At 38.1% G+C, this 19566-nt stretch overlaps 1 protein-coding gene across 3 annotated transcripts in view; it reads left to right on the top strand.

Moving 5' to 3' along the window:
- Positions 1 to 19566, top strand: part of cyfip1 (cytoplasmic FMR1 interacting protein 1) — a 196914-nt gene that overhangs the window by 72317 nt on the left and 105031 nt on the right. For all 3 annotated transcript variants that reach the window (XM_060826251.1, XM_060826253.1, XM_060826252.1), the window contains exons 12-17: positions 536 to 658; positions 6528 to 6653; positions 7834 to 8000; positions 11213 to 11360; positions 13112 to 13265; positions 18619 to 18775. In XM_060826251.1, the coding sequence (XP_060682234.1) occupies positions 536 to 658; positions 6528 to 6653; positions 7834 to 8000; positions 11213 to 11360; positions 13112 to 13265; positions 18619 to 18775 (875 nt within the window). The remainder of the gene's footprint in view (positions 1 to 535; positions 659 to 6527; positions 6654 to 7833; positions 8001 to 11212; positions 11361 to 13111; positions 13266 to 18618; positions 18776 to 19566) is intronic.

The raw sequence follows: 19566 nt of genomic DNA, 5'->3' as shown, positions 1-19566 counted from the left end.
TCACTTAAAACTAAATCTCATCCATTATGTTGGTTGTAGAAAACAAGAAATCTTCAAGGATTTTCTTTTGAAAATAATTTATTGGATTCTCTATTAGGTTCCCTACAGTGTGGAAACAGGCCCTTTGGCCCAACAAGTTCACACTGCCCCTTTGAAGAGAAATCCACCCAGACCCATTCCCCTACCTTATATTAACATTGACTAACGCATCGAACTGTGGGCAATTCAGCATCGCCAATTCACCTGACCTGCATATCTTTGGATTGTGGGAGGAAACCGGAGCACCCGGGGGAAACCCACACAGATAGGCGGGAATCGAACCTAGGTCCCTGGTGCTGTGAGGCAGCAGTGCTAACCACTGGGCCACCATGCTGCCCCAAACTTTTTTAAAAAAAAATTATTTCATGGGATGTGACTGTTTATTGCCCATCCATAAATGTCACACAGAGGCAATACAAGGGAAGTACTCCAAGTTTCTCTCCTAATGTCTTTTTTTAATACAGATATTAATAATAATTTCATGATATTCTTGCAGGTAGTAACAGGGTCAGGTCGACAAGAATCTCAGAAAACTGATGCTGAATACCAGAAGCTGTCTGAACTTTCTTTACAGGGCATGCAACTATTGTCCCAATGGAGTGCTCACGTTATGGAAGTGGTAAGATAACTAAATGAGAAAATTTTATTGCTATTTAGAGTGGAACATTTTTTAAGAATATTGTTAAAATTCCCTGTATAATGCAGGGTTCTAATTCTACTCACCTCTGTTGTCTTGAACCTGATCTTTCTAAATCTTATGCCAACCATGTTGTGTTCTGATTTGATCGTAAACATTACTATTCTTTGTTTCCTGTTCCCAAAGTAACCATTCATCGACCTTCTTTCTTTTATTACTTGTAATGGGACTTAGCTATGTCTTTGCCCACATTGACCTGGTAATACATAGCTTAGGAAATGATTTAGATACGTCTTGGGAATTCCATTCTCTTTGATTCACTTTGTCATCGTTATAAAGGCATTTCAAATGTAGAATATTCCTTTCAATGCAGCAGCACTGGTTTGGTAGAAACCTTTTTAATCTTATGATGCCATGCTCCATGATGAAAAAGATGACTACTGCTGAATCATCTGTCTACATTTCTTTCCTTTTCTTTTATCTTTCAATCAATTAAATTTTTGAAACACTAAATTCAGCATGAAGTAGATGCATTCATAATTAAAGCTACTCAAGATACAATCACACCTGATAATTTGATACTCACATTATGTTAGAGCTATTTTAGTGCACTCTCCTTCGGCCTCCCACATTTTATATACTGTGAACTTGATTATTCAAAACATTGCCCATATTCTAACTTGTATCAAATCCCATTCACTGGTTACCACCTTTGATAGCCAAACTATAATTGTCTCAGTAAACAATACTGCGATTTTAAAATTCCTATCCTTGTTTTTAAATCTTTCCATGACTGTATTATTTTCTACCACTGCAATCTCTTCCAACCCACTAATCTTTGAGATACCGGTGTACTCTAATTCTGGCTGTGGACCATTGCTGATTTTAATCATTTATCATTGGTGGTTATGCCTCAAGTTGCTGAGGCCCTAAGCTCTGGAATTCTCTCATTAAACTTTTTTTTGTGTCACTGTCACATTGCTTCCTTTGAGATGCTCCTTGAGTGATTATAATAGACTGCAAGTTTATTCAGCTGGCGTGTGCATGATGGGATGAATAGCTTTTTCTTTAGTTTCTCAGTGTTTAAGTAGTTGTGTATGCATGCACTACTGTCTCTCTAAATTCTATTGTGACATCCTTTTTCAAGGCCTTAGTACAGTTTAATTAAAAGTGACTTTATGCTTTCCAATATGGCAGCTAGTAGCGAACTTGTTATTGTATATGTTTGAATGTAACCAGTGTATGAGAATTTTTACCAGATTAATTTAACTGAATTTTTGTTTACAAGTGTAATATCTTCATTTCTGAATTCTGCCAAAGCATTTGTACTCTTTCCTAATTACACTCCTATTCCTTCCCAGCTCAATGTCACTTTTTATTTTGTTAAATATGCTACTTAAACAGATGTTTTCATATTTCTGCTGATAAATGCCATACATGTTCAAATACTTATTGCAGTCTGTCATTTTTTTAAAAAAACATTTCTGTCCTCTGACAGTGTGACAACTTGTTCTTCATTAAATGGTTGTCCTAAAAGTTTCAATGTAGCTGTCGACAAGCAGAATCTCAAATCTATACCTTAATGTTATAGACCAGGCCAGACCTCTCAAAACATTTCAAGAAAGTAGCCCAGACTCTAAATTTACTAGTTGGTTTTATGCAGGTGTAAAGTGGATATTCCAGGAGTTGCTGCTGGTCAAACCACTTAGTTTTAAACAAAAGAAAGTTTACTTACAAGATTACCGAAAGAAACACAAACAAAACAGAACAGAATATTGAATAACTTAACCTATCTGAAAACTCCACAGATCATCCCAACTTAATGATGCTGTTCCAAATATTTGCAACAATCTCCACAAACACCCCTTGGCACAAAAGGTAAAATCAAACTCAGGGTATTACAGGGAAGAAATCAGAGTAAGTACCAGTCTGGATCTACTTCTTTGGTTCCAGCAGCTTCTTCCACTGCTATAAGCCAGACCAAACCGGAGAAAAGCTGAGCTGGGAGAACAGGCCACTCCTTTTTCATTGTACAAGTGTTTTTTTAAACTTGAAAGCCTTTTTCCTGAAGCAGCATCTGTTAGCTATTATCAAGTTGGCCCTAAAGCCCTTAAACCCCGGACTTTTGGAGTGTGTGTGTTATTTACGACCTCTCTGGAAAAAAAGCAAGGACAGCATATGCTTGTTAAAGGACCAACATCGTCACATTAGTAATAAGTTCACTTAATGAGCTGGTATCCTGAATACATATTGAGATTGTTAGAACAATTCTTTTTTACTACATAACGTTTGCTATTCTGTTCAGTGGAATTTTTTAAAAATTTGGATGTATTTTTGAGTATGTACCATTCAGCATTCATTAATTTTTTTTATTATAAAAATTAAAATGGTAATGTTTGTACAAATGTTTTCCTTCATTAAAGCTAACTATTGTTCTTGCTTCCTTGAAATGAAGGCATTAATAAACAAGCTATCTTTAAATATCCCCTCATTAACTGGATAATTATTTCATATTGACACATTTACTGCTGCAGGATTAAACTCTGTTAAAAGGTTGTTTTGCCAATACTTAAACAATAAAGCCCATTTCTCAACTTAATCAAGTAAAAGTTAATACTGCAATTTTTTTGAAGTAGAGATTGGTATTTCATTGGGACTATTTGTTGGTTTGAGTACTCTATCCTTATGTCATTCGGCTACCCAAAAATATTCACAGTTAGCTTTAGTTTTTTAAAAATTCATGTTTCTCCAATTCTACATAAGTGATGCTGACTTGGCTGTCATGTCATTAGAAACAGTAACCAATTACTTTTGGGCGGGAATTTTTTGACCCTTATGGATGCTGGCTTACAAGTGGTAGCAGGGGAAATTGTAGTGGGACAGATTGGGAGACCTCTAGGATACACTACAGCCTAAGGCTGGGAACTAGATTGCTGTTTCATGGAGGCATGAGCCAATTTGTCAATTATGATCTGACTTTAGCGCTACTGCAAAATGGCCCGAATGAGAGACCAGTCATCTGCTATTTGAAGGATGCTGCCCAATTGAACTGACTTGCCTGTGGCAAATTGAGGCCATTGGATCTACAGTTTCATGCATTAATGAAAATGGTCATGAGGGTGGCCTGCTAGTGAACAGGCCTGTGGGGTGGAATACTGCCAAATCATTCCAATATCTGTATTGCCTTGAGGACTTCTCAGTATATCCCTTCTTCGATGAAACAGCAAGGGTGTCTTCATGTTGAGGATTCTTTGCAGGTCTTAGTTGTTCATTCAGCTTGTAGCATTGGGAACCCCTTGGTCATCCTTAATAGGTCAGCTATCATGAACGTGGCTGATTAGATTTCCTCCTCAAAGATTGTGTTATTGGGCATGTTGTCTAGTATGGATAGGACCCCAATATAGTCATGTCAACTGGTTGCTGACAAAGATGGAGACGCACAGCCTAGTGATGCTCTTGTATTTTTCTAAAATAATTAGAAAAGATGTTTGTCATTCAGTTTTTTGCAAGATGTTTGTTGACTTTTTTTATTTCATCTATTTGACTCATTAATATATCTTGTTTGGAGGAGTTGCTCTAAATAATGGAATAATGAATGCCATGAGGAATAATAGATTCGTAATTAATCTAGGGACTTTGACTTCAGTTGGAATATTAAGTAAATTTCTTTGTGATTTTGATTGCTGAGTTTCCTCTTGGGATATTGGAAAGTATTCCAGAAAATGAAGAAATAAAGTAAATATTCTTTGTGCCAATTTTTTTCTTTCTTCCTATCCTTCCATATTGCATCTAGAAGGCTGCTCTTAGTGTGGATAACTTCCAAGAATTCCTCCTGTCAGTTACCAGAATATCTGCAGTTTAAAAAAAAATTGGGAGGCATGGTGGCTCAGTGGTTAGCACTGTTGCCTCTCTGCACCAGAGTCCCAGGTTTGATTCCAGCCTTGGGTGACTGTCTGTGTGGAGTTTGCACGTTCTCCCCGTGTCTGCGTGGGTTTCCTCCGGGTGCTCCGGTTTCCTCCCACAATCCAAAAATGTGCAGGTTAGATGAATTGGCCATGCTATCAGGTGTATAAGTCAGGGGGAAATAGGTCTGGGTGAGTTACTCTTCGGAGGGTCGGTGTGGACTGGTTAGGCCGAAGGGCCTGTTTTTTTTATTCACTGCAGTGAATCTAATCTAATTGTTTCTTATTCTTAGTTATTGATTGAGGTTTGCATAAGATTGCAACTTTTGCATAGCACATGTAGAAATGTACCCCCCCACCCCAGAATGGAGATAAAGCCTCAGGAAGCAGGCAGGATTCAGGCAGGCTTTTATTCAAGCAGAAGCAGGTTCATGGAGGGAGAGGGCCAAAGGATCTTCCCCGAATCTGGCCTCTATGTAAGAGCATGATTGTTCGCTTAATTTTTGGCTCCGATTGGAAGAGAGTTCAATGACACACCCTGGTTTTACAGTAAAAAGCAGTATTGTTATACATTTTTATGTTACAATGTTCACACACAAAGTGCTTACAGTCCTTCTCCCTTACTTCCATGCACCCAATCCTGTAAAACACCTAATTAATCATGGGCATTCTTATTGACAATCCCAGGTTCTCATGGACTTTAACAGACACTATATCTCTGGGCCTTGGGATTTTCCGATGCATCCTATTCATTCGCATTTTTAAAGTTACTGGCAATACTCTTTCAGATCTTCTCATGCCTGCTCATCTCTAAGGATAGCTTAAATTCTGTTTTCATTATATTCCATGTGCTGCCTTTATCAAATTCAGTTATTCCTCTTATATAATTAAGACAGGGGGAAATATATGTAAAAATACAAAAGACAATTTTAACAACTTTCTATAAGGTTTGTAATATTGATTTATGTTATAAAGTTAGTTATAAAGTGTAAAGTTATGACTTCTACTGTTAGCACTTTGTGATTAATGGGCTGTGAAAAATCTGTTCTGGTCAGGGTGTAAGGAAGGGTGTTTCTTGACACTAATTAACATTCACGTCTATATTTAAGAGTTTTTTGTAATGCTTGTGTTGTACATTTGTTATATGTGTATCAATCTACTCTTTTTATGTTGAAAAGTACCTCTGATTATTTGAAGAACCGTTTAACTATTTTTTAATATTACGAGTAATTTCAAAGAAACAACTATTTACTTCAAAATAACCAGCTGTTGTCAGTGCAGCTGAGTTAATCTGGCTGGTTCATGAACTGAGACCCACACCTGGTGTTCTTTTACTGAGACAATTATCCTTTCATTAACGAAGCTGGGATCAGTCATTTTGTCTGTCTTTAGGCATCTTTTCATCAGGACTGTTGAATGGTTGCTGCGCAAGGCCCCTTCATTGACCTTGGAGTAGCTCTGTTCAAAGGTACCATTGTGTTTCACTTAAGGGCTAGAACAAGCTGTGTGTCCGTTTTATTTCTGGGATAGGTTGCCTTGTTTTATTTAGTTCTTGTAGACCCGTTTTGTGTCTTTAAAACATGAGCTGGTTTTGGTATAAGCAGGTACAGGCCACCCCAACAACACAGATTTTGGTATTGTCATCAATCAGATTTAAGGGAAGAGACTTTAAAACTGGTGAGAAGTAGAAGTCTTGAAATTGTATGACCTTGTTTAATGAGTAACATGAAAGTAATGCCCAATATATCACACCTTAGCATTGCTGCAGAAAAAAATTACCTGACCTCAAATATTAACTTTTTTCCTAGATGCTGCCTGACTGCAGAGTAATTTCACCATGTTCTGTTTTTATTTCAGATTTTTAGCGTCCATGCTTTTCATTTGTCTAAAGTTAAAATAATTGGCTTTTCAGTCTGTTCTTTGTCTCATATTTAATTATAATTTTACAGTACTCTTGGAAACTTGTGCATCCCACTGATAAGTACTCTAATAAAGACTGCCCAGATAATGCAGAAGAGTACGAGAGAGCAACTAGATATAATTACACAAGTGAAGAGAAGTTTGCACTTGTTGAGGTGAGACTCGTCATATTTTTAATTAGTTGTTTTGAAAACTTTCAGCAACAAGGTCTAGAATCTAAGATGTAACAGGGTCAGTACCAATAAGCTTGAATATATAAAATCTCTGGCAGAACAGTCTCTGAATTGTGAAAGACTTTTTGGTAGTCTCATCATTCAGGCTTATTTTATTCCCAGGCTAAAAAATGGAACAAAGAAAATATGGGTATGAGCAAGGCTCAGTTTTCTATTCAAGATTACTTTGAGATTTTGTTGAAGGCGACCTTTTGACTTTCAGGGCCTACATTTTCATTTTAATGGGTTGATTGAAGATAAAGCAGATTGTAAGATAGAAACATCCTGAAGCGGGAACTTGCAAGCTCAATCTGTCTCTCCATTGGAGGACATTTTAAAAAAATGAGATTTCGTTGGTCAACTGATGAGCTAACAAAACTTGACCAGTTTTCCATCATTCACCCCATTTTTACTCCATTGCCTGACATTAAATCAAATGTGAGGTCAGGAAGGTTAGTCTCTTCTGCATTGAGGAGATACCCAACATTTTCGACCATCTAAAATTTTGTAAATAGAGAAAACACATGCATGACTCTATAATCAATTAAAAAGGATTTGAATGTATGATCTCTCAAGCCAGGGATCTGATTTCTCCAGTTACCATCACCTCAAAACATAACACTTTGTTTTCTTCCTCCTGCAACAAGTTAAAAAGCTGATCATGTTGCACTTCTATTACAGCTATCTTAATACAATTTAAGAACTGTAATATAACTGGCTTTGCAAAACTGTTAAACACAGCTGAAGTTGCAGCTTAATTAATGGGGGAAAGAATGACCTACAATGAGAAACTAGGAAAATGAATTATTGATCGACAAGCTTTTAATAATCTTGAGATTCTTGAATGATGTTAGCAGTGAGCAAACAGCATTTAGTTGGGTTAATATCTTGATCAGGAAGATAGCAGTTTTGGCATGGTGAATTCAGTGGACGAAAATATAAGTTGTCAAAATTTGACTGATTTAAAACTGGACCATAATATCTGATTGCTCGAAGTGATTAAAGAACATTAAAGTCTTCCAGTGCTTGACAATTTCTATGCAGGTTAAAAAAAACTCAACTTTTTGAATGTGAAAAGCTGATTCGACAGAGTTAAAATTGGTTCATCTGTTTTGGGCTGCAGGTTATTGCCATGATAAAAGGATTGCAGGTGCTGATGGGCAGAATGGAGAGTGTGTTTAATCATGCAATTCGACATACCATTTATGCTGCGCTCCAAAACTTTGCTCAGAAAACACTTCGTGAGCCTTTGCGTCAGGCTATCAAGAAGAAGAAGAATGTGATTCAGAGGTTTGTCTAAACTGTACATAAAATGTGGCATGCTCAGTTTCTCATTTTTAATGAGAAAATAATATAATTTTGCTGATAAGAACCAAAGTAGCCACCTGCATTTTTTCTTCATTAATTGATGGAATATAGGTGCTTCTGGTCAGGCATTTGTTGCTCATTGCTAATTATTCTTAACTGAATGGCTTTTTAAAGTTGTATTCTCGGGTTAGCAGCTAACCCGAGAATGCAACTTTAAAAAGAAGGATTTTGTGATTTACAAGAAGTGAAACTATCACTGTATTCTAACAGATGAAAGGCTTAACAGAAATCAATTTTTCAATGTATAATTTCAGTTACATCACATTGCAAATTTTTGCTATAAATTCTGTGTTACGATCGAGCCCTCTGCTATCACCTGATGAAGGAGCGTCGCTCCGAAAGCTAGTGTGTTTCCAATTAAACCTGCTATAACCTGGTGTTGTGATTTTTAACTTTGTACATCAAGTCAACGATCACCTCTAGTTCAATGGAGAATTCAGGAGGAGCATGCCAGGAACAGCACCAGGCATACTTAAAAATGAGGTCAACCTGGTGAAGCTACAAAAAAAAGTCTACCTGCATGCCAAACAACATCTGCAGTATTTTCTTTTATTTGAATCTATATTAGTCTGCATGTTGCTGATTAGTCAAAAATTCTAGTCAACACGGTTACATTTACCAGTACTTGTAGCATGTATTTTGAAGAATAAAGTTAAGATTTGCAGATACTTAGGAAGTAAAGAATTGTGTTCCCTTTCTTTCTAACCTTCAACCGTCTTTTAAGGAATAGAAATTAATCATTCAGCAATGTATCCTCAAAGCTGCAGATATGCACATCTGCTGTGATGTGGCATACTTGGTGATTGGTGTCAGCATGCATATCACAGCATTGACTTACATTTATGGAGGTCTGTGCTGCATATGGGCCCCGAACACCCATGCAGTCAGTAAGAAAATTAGTGGGAACGCTGCTATTCAGCCCATCAAGCCTGTTTCGCAATTTAATACAATCAGAGCTGAGTGAACATTTCCAATGCTTTCACCCACACTGTCCCCATAACCTTTAATAACATTCTTAATTAAACACTTATCAACCCCTACTTTAAGTGTACTCAAAAACTGTGCTTCCACAGCACCTTCCAATAGAGAATTCCAAAGATTCATCACAACCTGAGTAAAATTTATCTTGATCTGAAATAGTACCCCTGATTCTAGTCCCTCCATTCTGGGAAACATTTCACTTATATAAATCCTTCGGCATTTTGCATATTTCAATGATTTCACCCCTCATTCTTGGAAACTCAAGAGAATACAGGCCCACTCTGCCCAATCTCTCTCTATAGGGGAAACCTGCCATCCTGCAAACAAGTCTGGAGAACCTTTGTTGCATTTGTTCAATGATAATATCTTTTCCTGAGATAAGGAGACCAGAACTATACACAGCTGAAAAATGTGTTGCTGAAAAAGCGCAGCAGGTCAGGCAGCATCAAAGGAGCAGGAGAATCGATGAAGGGCTTATGCCTGAAACGTCAATCCTCCTGCTTTGATGCTGCCTGACTTGCTGCACTTTTCCAGTAACACATTTTTCAGCTCTGATCTCCAGTATCCACAGTCCTCACTTTCTTCCAGAACTATACATAGTATTCCAGGTGCAGTCGAACTGTTTCAATCTATATAGTTGAAGCAAGGCTTCACTACTCTTTTCATCAAATGCTCTTACAACAAAGGATAACATTCCACTTGTTGCCTTAATAGGTTGCTGCACTTGCATGTTAGCTTTCAGTCACTAATTGACAAGTAGACCCAAGTTCTTTTGCACTGCGACACTTTTCAATTTTCTAAGAAATGCTCAGCACATTTGTTTCTCTTACCAAAGTGGATAACCTCACATTTTTCCACATTATATTCCATCTGCCATGGTCTTGCCCATTGACTAAGCCTTTTAAAATCTCCCTGAAAATATCTCACATTTTCCTCTTAGTATACATCCCTGCTTATCTTTGTATCATCTGCAACTTTGGAATTATTGCATTTGATCTCCATCTCCAAATCATTGATATACATTGTGAACTCCTGGAACTCCAAGTATTGATCCTTGTAGTACCTCACCAGTGCAAGCCTGCCAATGTAACAATGAACAATTTTCGTACTGTTTTCTTTCTCTTAACCAATCCTTAATCCATGTCAGAGCATTATGTCCTATACCATAAGCCTTAATTTTGCTAACCAATGTTCTGTGGGGAACCTTATCAAAATAATTCTGAAAATCCAAGTAGATCCAATGTCCATTGACCCTCATTTATCAGTTTGATTGGTATAATTTTCAAAAGATTAAAAACTCCCAAACTTGTCAAACTTTGCAAATGCATGCTGACTGTGCCCAATTAGATCATATTTATCCAAGTGTCCCCATTTTTCATGTCCTTTGAAAGTTGCTTGCATTTTCCCGACTAAAGATGTAAAGCTGACAGGTCTCTGATTTTGCTTTACTCCTTTCTTAACGAGTGGGATGACATTTGCAACCTTCCAATCTGCAGGGATCATACCAGAATCTATTAAATTTTGATGGGCAGTGAACTGTCATTATCACCTAATTGCTGTACTCTTGTGAAAATGCTTCTACGAATCTGAGTCCATTTGCCAACCAATTCACAAATTCTTCTCATATACCCATTTCCATTGATATTCTTGCCAAGGTCCTCGTGCAGGATAAATAGCTTCAGTGAATTTTTTAAAGCAATATTCCGGTTCCTTATTACCAAATGACTGTTCAACAATATAATGTTAAAATATGAGCAATTTTGAAACAGTTGAAGTTTGCTTTATTGTGTCCTAAATAATGATACAAACTTTGCAAAATCATTACCTTCTGTACCAACCAGTGTCAGTTTTTGGTCAGGCAACATTTACCACAGTAGTTTTAGTATCTATGGAGAGAGCATCTGTGAAGAAGTCATATTGAATGCTGTCTCCACAGATATTGCCAGACCTGTTGTGATTTTCTGTATTTTCTGATGTCATTTCAGATTTTTAGCATTTGCAGTATATTGTTGTTGTCTGTATTTTAATGGTGCGTCTGCTTCTGTAATTTTTCATTATTTTCCTATTTTCCATTTTATAATTGCATAAGGTGAGCAAACAAAAACACATTATTGGAACTGATGCTGATGCATTTCTTTGTCGTATGTCCATAGTGTTCTGCAAGCAATTAGAAAGACTATTTGTGATTGGGACGTCGGACATGAGCCAACAAATGATCCTGCACTCCGAGGAGAGAAAGATCCGAGAGGAGGCTTTGAGATCAAAGTTACTCCCCGGGCAGTCGGACCATCTAGTACCCAGGTGTTTCTACAGTGTGAACTTCTTAATAATCTCTGGTTCAAATAAATTTGATGTTAAAGCCATAAATGGAAATTGAGCTCCACATTCAAATTGAGATTGCCTAGGAAGGATGGAGGCTTTTGAAACATGCAGTGTTGCAAAGTATTTTTAAAACTTTGGAGTGCATAGACCTTAGACTGGTTCTCTTCAAGACCTGTAAATTCCCATTTCCTAACTTGGTTTATAAGCAAGGTTATTTTTTGATCAATCTCAGAAGTAAATTTAAGTTATTGCTTTGAGGCAAGCATTGCTGCAGCTTGTGTTCCTTTAATTTTCAGTTTAAGGCACAGGTGAAATACTGAAAAAGAACATGGTAATAGGTGATGTGTTGAACAACAATGGTTCCTTCTAGTTCCTTGTGATTTTGTAAAGAAGGAATAGTTTAAACTTAACTTTTGATTTAAAAATATTCCTTGCGAATAATACTTGATTCATAACTTTACAATGTGACATTTTATTAATTGGTTAAATTGAAATTATGTAAAGCTGAGCATTGTTGCTTGTACTTTAAGGATATAAATTTGTATCTAGATAGTGCCTTTGCTTGAGCTGCTGCAAGTAATAAGCTGTTAATGTTAAAAGTGGCTTGATTTACAATGGTTTGTAAAAACTTGAGGGGCGAGTATTTATTGTTTCCTCCCTTTCCCTTCAGATACTGCGCAGTTTGTTTGCTTTTGCAACAATTACAAAAATATACTGTATGCTTTATGCAAATTAGTTGACATATCTTATACCTGGCACATTTTGATCAGGCTATAGGATTGAGAGTGGCTTCTAGACAGTCTAAACAACAAACATGTTTTTCCCATGAATTTTCAAGAAGTTTTGCTAAATGCTGCAGCAGGCATTTTGAAAATGTAAAGATGGTCTCTTTCCATTCTTTCCTCTCAGCATGCTTTCATAAGTATTTTAACAGCTGCTATCAAATTTCTGCCTCTTGATGAGGTAAAGTGCCAGATCAATCGATTGCTATCATCAGTTTAACTGACTATCCCATTAATACCATGACTGCTGTATTTTAAGCAATACTGTCCTTTTATATGTAACTTATATTGCTTGCAATGGTAACACTGTGGAAAATGGTAGTCCTAACTTATTAACCAAAATCTTTTCTGTTGCTACTTAACCAAGCTCTCACTCTGCTTTTCTTCCTAACTCTTAATGTCCACTCTTGCCAACTGGCTTTAGTTGTATATGGTGCGCACCATGGCAGAGTCATTGCTATCTGGAGAGCTAGCGAAGCAACTAAAATCTCTGGGACTGGACAAAACACTCATTGCGATCAACACTTTTCTGAGGCGGTCCTACATCTATCCAACCATTTTAAATTTTGGTGGTAAGAATAAAGCCTACCTTACTTTGTTGAAAGAAAGTCAAATTGTTCCATCGTTTAAAGGTGCAAAATTCTTCGTGGAGAAATATAAAATTAATTCTAATTGAAAATGAATTGCTCCAACTAGCTGCTATCCTTGCTTTAAGTACTAAACACTGTAATGGTAATGTTGGATCATGATATTCTGCTTACTTAAAACATCAGTTTCTTTCAGTTTTGATTTTATCTCAAGTTAAGTTGCTGTGGCAGAAATAAATTTGATTTAATAGGAAATATCCTCAATGGTGGAACAGTTAGGCTTTCTCCCATTAAATGCATAATAACTAATGTGCCCTTTACTTTTTCTTTTTGTTTTGTTTTACGTTTCCTGTTGGTGTAGCTCTACATGGTTAGAACTATGCTAGAGTCCCTCATTGCTGACAAAAGTGGCGCAAAGAAAACCTTGAGAAGTAGTCTTGAGGGCCCCACCATTTTGGCGATAGAAGAATTTCACCGGCATTCATTCTTCTACACGCATTTGCTCAATTTCAGTGGTAAGATATCGCTTCCACAGGAGACAGTGTGGTGGGGCAAACTTATATTTGACCGTATACCATTAGAGATGCTTTTATTTATTCTTAAATCTGTTTGTGGAAGAATGTGAAGATGAAGCAAATATTTTAATTGCACAATCACTGAATGGATATTCACACTTCGTTTTAAGGTTCAATTTTAAATTCTCAACATTCCAGCATAAAATCCCTCATACATAGGGGCTGTACAACTCTTTAAGCCTTTCGGTAGGATTGTGACGGATGTTTGACCTCAGCTCCACTTTCTCACTCACTTCGCTTACCCACCCCTCACTGTAAATCAAGACCTGCTATTCCCGCAGTCATCAAAATAGTTGAAGATTTTAAAGGAAATAAGCAAAATCCCAATTTTTGTTTCTATTGGTTGTCAGGATGTGGGTATTGCTGGCCAGCCAGCATTTATTGCCCATTCCTAATTATCCAGAAGGTAGTTCAGAGTAAACCACATTGCTTGGGTCTGGAGTCATATGTAGACCAGACCAGACTCGAGAAGAATGGCAGATCCCTTCCCTAAAGGATATTAGTGAGCCAGATGGGCTTTGGAATTCTGAAACATAATGACTTGGGAGTCTTGATTCAGAATTTCCTTAAGGTTAACATTGACAATGCTCAGGTCAGCAACTCACCAATGCTCCTCTGACAACAGCCTTACAAACTCATGACCTTTTCAACCTAGGCATAGGTAGTGGGTACATGGGAACACCACTATCTGCAAGCTTCTGTCCAAGCGATACAGCATCCTGAGTTGGAATAATATTATTATACTTCTACCTTTGCTGGGTGAAAAATCTAGAACTCCTTCCCTAACAATATTGTGGGTGGACATGGACGTAACAGTGTAAGAAGCCAGATCATCACTATCTTCTCAGAAGCAATTAGAGAAGAAGAATAAATGCTGGGCAACCCAATGTGGATATGGGCCAGGTGCTGGCAAGTGGGACGAGATTAGGTTGGTTTTCTGATGGGCATGGATAGGTTGGACTGAAGAGTCTGTTTCCATGCTGTGCATCTATGACGCTATGAGGAGCAGAACTGACTCCAACTGTGGTCTGACTAGTACCCTTAAGAGTTTTAGTATGACCTCCCTATACTGTATTCACTTCGTAATGAAGGCCAACATTCTATTTGCTTTCCTTGTTGCTTGATGAATGTGGATGCAGTAGAATCCTGAAATCCCTCTGTGCTGCAGCCTTTTACAGTCTTTCCCCATTTCAATAATATTTATGTCCTCTTTTCCTGCCAAAGTGCATCAGCTCGTATTTTCCCTCACTATATTCCTTCTGCCAAACTTTTGCCCATTCACTTGTTTATATCCCTCTGTAGATTCCTATGTCATGCACAAACTTGGTGATAGTGCATTGTCTTGTGTTGTCCAAGTTAGCAATGTATATTGTAAATAGTTATACCTCCAGCACTGATACCTGTGGCACTTCACTAGTTACAGGTTGTCTTTCTGTAATGCCCCCTTTATTCTAACTCTCTGGCTTCTATTAATTAGCAAATTCTGTATCCATGGCAACATGCCACTTATTACACCGTGGACTCTTATCTGATTTAGTAGTCTTCTAGTGTGCATAAACTTATTGAAAGCCTTTGTGAAAATCAAATATGTTCAATCTACTAATTCCCCTTTATCTACACTGCTTGTTACCTCTTTAAAGAACTGTCATATTGTGAGGTATGCTTTGCTCTTCATGGAACCATGCTGGCTCTGCTTGATTATATTATGGATTTGTAAATGCTCTGCAATTGCATCCTTTAGAAAAGACACTCACGTTTTCACAACAACATACATTATCTTAACTAGTGTATAGTAACTTGCCTTTTGGTCAATCTCTCTCTATCTTTTTGAGTAAAGATATTACAAGAATTTTCCAGAGTCTAAGGATTCTTGGACGATTACTACCAGTGCTTCCACCACCTCTGCAGCTACTTCCATTAAGATCCTATGATGCAACCCCTCAGGCCCAAGGGATTTCTACTGATTGTTACTATGTTTATTTTCTCCTCCTCTTCCTCCTCCCCAAGTCACTTCATATGTTAGGAATGCGCTTACTTTCGTCCACCACTAAGATATCAAGTATTTGTTCAACTCCTCTGTTTCCTGGGTCCCCATTATTAATTCCCCAACCTTGTTCTCCAAGGTGAAGGGGGGGCTGCTTGACATTGTGAGCATAAGCTCTTCATCAGCGATCAGCTCTTCCTGCTTCTCGGATGCTGCCTGACCGGCTGTGCTTTTCCAGCACCACGCTCTTCGACTCTGATCTCCAGCATCTACAGTCCTCGCTTTCGCCTTGTTCTCTAAGGGCTCAATATTCAATGTTACTTATCTTTTTTACGTATATATTTGAACAAAAGCTCTTGCTCTTTGTCTTCAAGTCACTTGCTAGTTTGCCCTCAGTTTATTTTTTCTTTCTTGATTTTCCTTATCCTTTATTGGTTTTAAATCTGAGTTAGTCTTGCTTTCCAGCACTAGGCCCATATCTTTGAATGTTATGACATTTCAAGTGGATAAAGAGTGGAGCTGGAAAAAGCGCAGCAGGTCAAGCAGCATCAGAGGAGGAGGGGAGTCAATATTTCAGTTTGGAACCTGAAGTACTCAATGAAGTACTTCATAAAGGTTGAGGTTACCCAACTCAACCCATGCAATGTGTTCCAGGCCCCTACCACCCTTTGGGTGAAGAAAGGGTTCCTCAGTACTTTTTAAACCTCCTGCCTTTCATTGTAAAAAAAATTTCCCCTTGTTACTGAGCCTTCAACTTGGAAACAGCTACTTTCTGTCCATCCTGTCCATGCCCATTATAATCTTAAACACTTGTATCATGTTTTCCCTCCGTCTTCTCTGCTGCAAAAAAAACCTGAGCTTACCAAGTCTCTTTTCATAGCTAAACTGCTCTATCCCAGTCAACATCCTGGGGAAGCTTCTCTGCATCCCCTCCAATGCAATCACACCCTTCCTGTAGTGCGTTGGTCAGAACTGCACACAATATTCCAGCTGTGGCCTAATCACAAGTCCTGACCACATTTTCAGTATAACCTCCCTGCTATTAACTCTGCCATGACTCATAAATGCATATGTCCTATTTGGCATTTTGACTACCCTAATTAATCTTGCATGCCACCTTCAGGGACTTGAGGACATTTAATACCTGCCGCCTTTAAATGGAAATGAATTCCAACATTAGGATTTGCACCAATACTTTGCCTACCACTGCTGAGAGACTCACTGGTCTGTAAATCATTGGTTTAACTTTCTTAACCTCCTTTAGCTGTCCTCCAGTCTTCTGGCAACTCCATTGAATCTAGAGGGGAATGAAAATTTGGATTGTGATTTCCACCCTCCATTTCCCATTGATCAGAAACTTAATTGGACTTGACAATAAATACAGTGACTAGAAGAGCAATCCAGAGGCTAGGAATCTTATAGTGAGTAACTCACCTCCATATTCCCCAAAGCCTCTCGCCCCTCCACTATCTACAAGGCAGGCCAAGACCAGGAGTGTGCTGGAATATTCCCCACTTGCCTTTGAGTGCAACTCCAACAATGTTTGATACCATCCTGACAAAATTTGATTGGCACCACATCCTTAAACTACCCACTCCCTCCACTGTCGATGCTCAGTGCACACTTTTCCAGTTTGTACTATCCAGAAGATGCACTGCAGAAATTCACCAAGATCTGAAGACGATACATTCCAAACCCATGATCACTTCCGTCCAGAATGAAAGGAGCAGCAACTGTCTGCGTGGAGTTTGCACATTCTCGGCATTCCTGTAATGGACTTCCTCTGCGTGCTCTGGTTTCCTTCTGGCTTGGTAGGATGCCCTTCGGAGGGTCCGGGTGACTTGGTGGCCTGAATGGCCTGCTTTCACAATGTAGGGATTCTATGTCAATAGATACAGTTTTGCTTTTATGCAGACAAATTTTGGAATTGATTACATTATCCACCAGTCTAGACATGATCATAATTTATAGGGTCATTTGGTGAAAAACATTTTGCATGTAATAGCATGAGCTTAATCAAGTCTATTGATAAACTTTGTGAAGATTCTGTTTTTAATTCAAATTGATTTCTCATGCTTCACTTAGTAGAATTTTAGTACAGAGACTTATGACATAAAAACAATCTTTGTATGAAATAGAGTTCTTAGCTTGGTGTCTCATAAGGACAAGATTAGGCTATTTGGCCCATCTAGCCTGTTTTGCCATTCAGTTAGATCATAGCTGATCACCTGTCTTGATGCCACTTTCACGCACAGCTTCCACGTGCCTTGATGTAATTAGTTTACAGAGATACATTGATTTCTGTTTTGAACATGCTCAGAGAGCCTCCACAGCCCTCTAAGGTAGCATAGTCTAAAGATTCCCCACCTTCCAATGACGAAATTTCTTCCTAACTCTGTCCTAAATGACGTACTCTGCATTGTGATTTTGTCCCCTGATAAGAGATTCTTATCTATATCCACCCTGTTATGCCTTGTGAAAATTTCATGTGTTTCAATAAGGTCCCCCCCCCCCAGTTTGAAACTCTAGAGAATACAGACCTAGTTTATTTAATCTTGCCTCATAAGACCATCCCAGAGATTAGTCCAGTGAATCTCCACTGCACTCCCTTCTTGTCAAGTATATCCTTTCTCAAATGAGGAGCCCAGGACTCTGCACAGCTCTCCTAATGAGGTCACATCAAATCTATACAATTGCAGTCAGGTCAAAGCCTTCCTCTTGTGATCAAGACTAACACAACCATTTGCCTTCCTAATTGCTTGTTGCACTTGCATGATTCATGAGCGAGGACACCTTGGGGGCCGTTTCCATCCTTTCACTAATTATGAAGGATTGTCTTTCTGATTTATTTTAGCAGGGAAAATACATTCATACTTATTCACATTCTATTCTGACTGGCAAGTTCTAGCTTGTTGACCTAACCTGTCTGAGTCCCTTTGAAGCCATCTTGCATCCTCTGCACAACTTGCACTCCCTCCTGGTTTTCTGTCATTAGCAAATTTGGAAATGTTGCAATTGGCTCCACAGATTGTGAGCAACTGTGGACCTAGCATATCACAGTAGTAAGAGCCTACCACTCTATAGTGATTTTTAAGCCAACAATCCTAGCATATTTTCTGTCAATGTTAAAATTGTGTCACAAACAATAACAGTTGTGCTCATAAGATTTCACAATATTGCATACATCACTTTTTGAAAATAACTCTATAAAGTGCACTGTTAGTGTGTTTCTAATCAGAAATAAGTTTTTTTTTTATTTTCACATGTTTAGCTCTATTTGGTAATTTGTCTTTGAATTTTTTTCTTAAGAAACTCTTCAGCATTGCTGTGATCTGTCTCAGCTTTGGTTCAGAGAATTCTTCCTTGAACTGACAATGGGCAGAAGAATCCAGTTTCCGATTGAGATGTCTATGCCATGGATTTTGACTGATCATATTTTGGAGACCAAAGAAGCCTCAATGATGGAGTAGGATTTTAATTTGTTTGTCACTTTATTGCATGATGAAATAATTTTGTTCCAGTTACTTACTGTATATAAATCTGGTTTGCGTTTTATTGTTGCATTGCTTCTAGCACACACAAATATTAGAGGTGAGTCTTTAAAGATATCCTAAGCATAAATTTTTGGGAATGCCAAGAGTTGGACCAGTGCTGCATTTTCTGTTTATATTGCTCTACTGTGGTGTCTTATCAGATTTTTGCAGTGCTAAAAGAATTTTCAAGCATATTTCCAAGACAGATGAGAGAGATACAAGGTGTTCTAATGCAAAGGTGCCACAGTAGTCAGAGAAATAACCAGAGTGTGATTTGGTGACAATAGAGAAGCATTGAGTTGTTTTGGTTCAGTTAATGCATTATTGTTTTATGCTCCCAAATCAGTAACTGATTTTCCCAGAACTCCCGTGTTCATATCCTTTGAGTAAAGTATGCCAAGCCATTTGGGGATGGGCAACAAATGCTGGCTGAACCAATGGTACCCACATTCTCTGAATAAATTTAGTGAAAGGGTTTCTACCCCACCACAACTCTGAAACAGCTCTTATCAAAATGTTGTCCACAGGGGCTATAACAAAGAACTTTCTCTCTTTGTTATTCTTCATGAAATGGCTACTGTTTCTGCTTATCTTTGTATTTCTGGTGCCTGCAGAGATCTATCCTTCAGCCCTTATTCCTTATCTACCCTGTTTGTTGACAGCATTTGAAAGTACAGTGTTTGTTTTCGCACAGATGCTGCTGACATCCCGCTCTACCTCACCA

Source organism: Hemiscyllium ocellatum, chromosome 6 (genome assembly GCF_020745735.1).
Source record: "Hemiscyllium ocellatum isolate sHemOce1 chromosome 6, sHemOce1.pat.X.cur, whole genome shotgun sequence".
Taxonomy (NCBI): Eukaryota; Metazoa; Chordata; class Chondrichthyes; order Orectolobiformes; family Hemiscylliidae; genus Hemiscyllium; species Hemiscyllium ocellatum.
The sequence above is the reverse complement of the archived record's forward strand: the minus strand, read 5'-3'. Positions and strand labels throughout refer to the sequence as shown.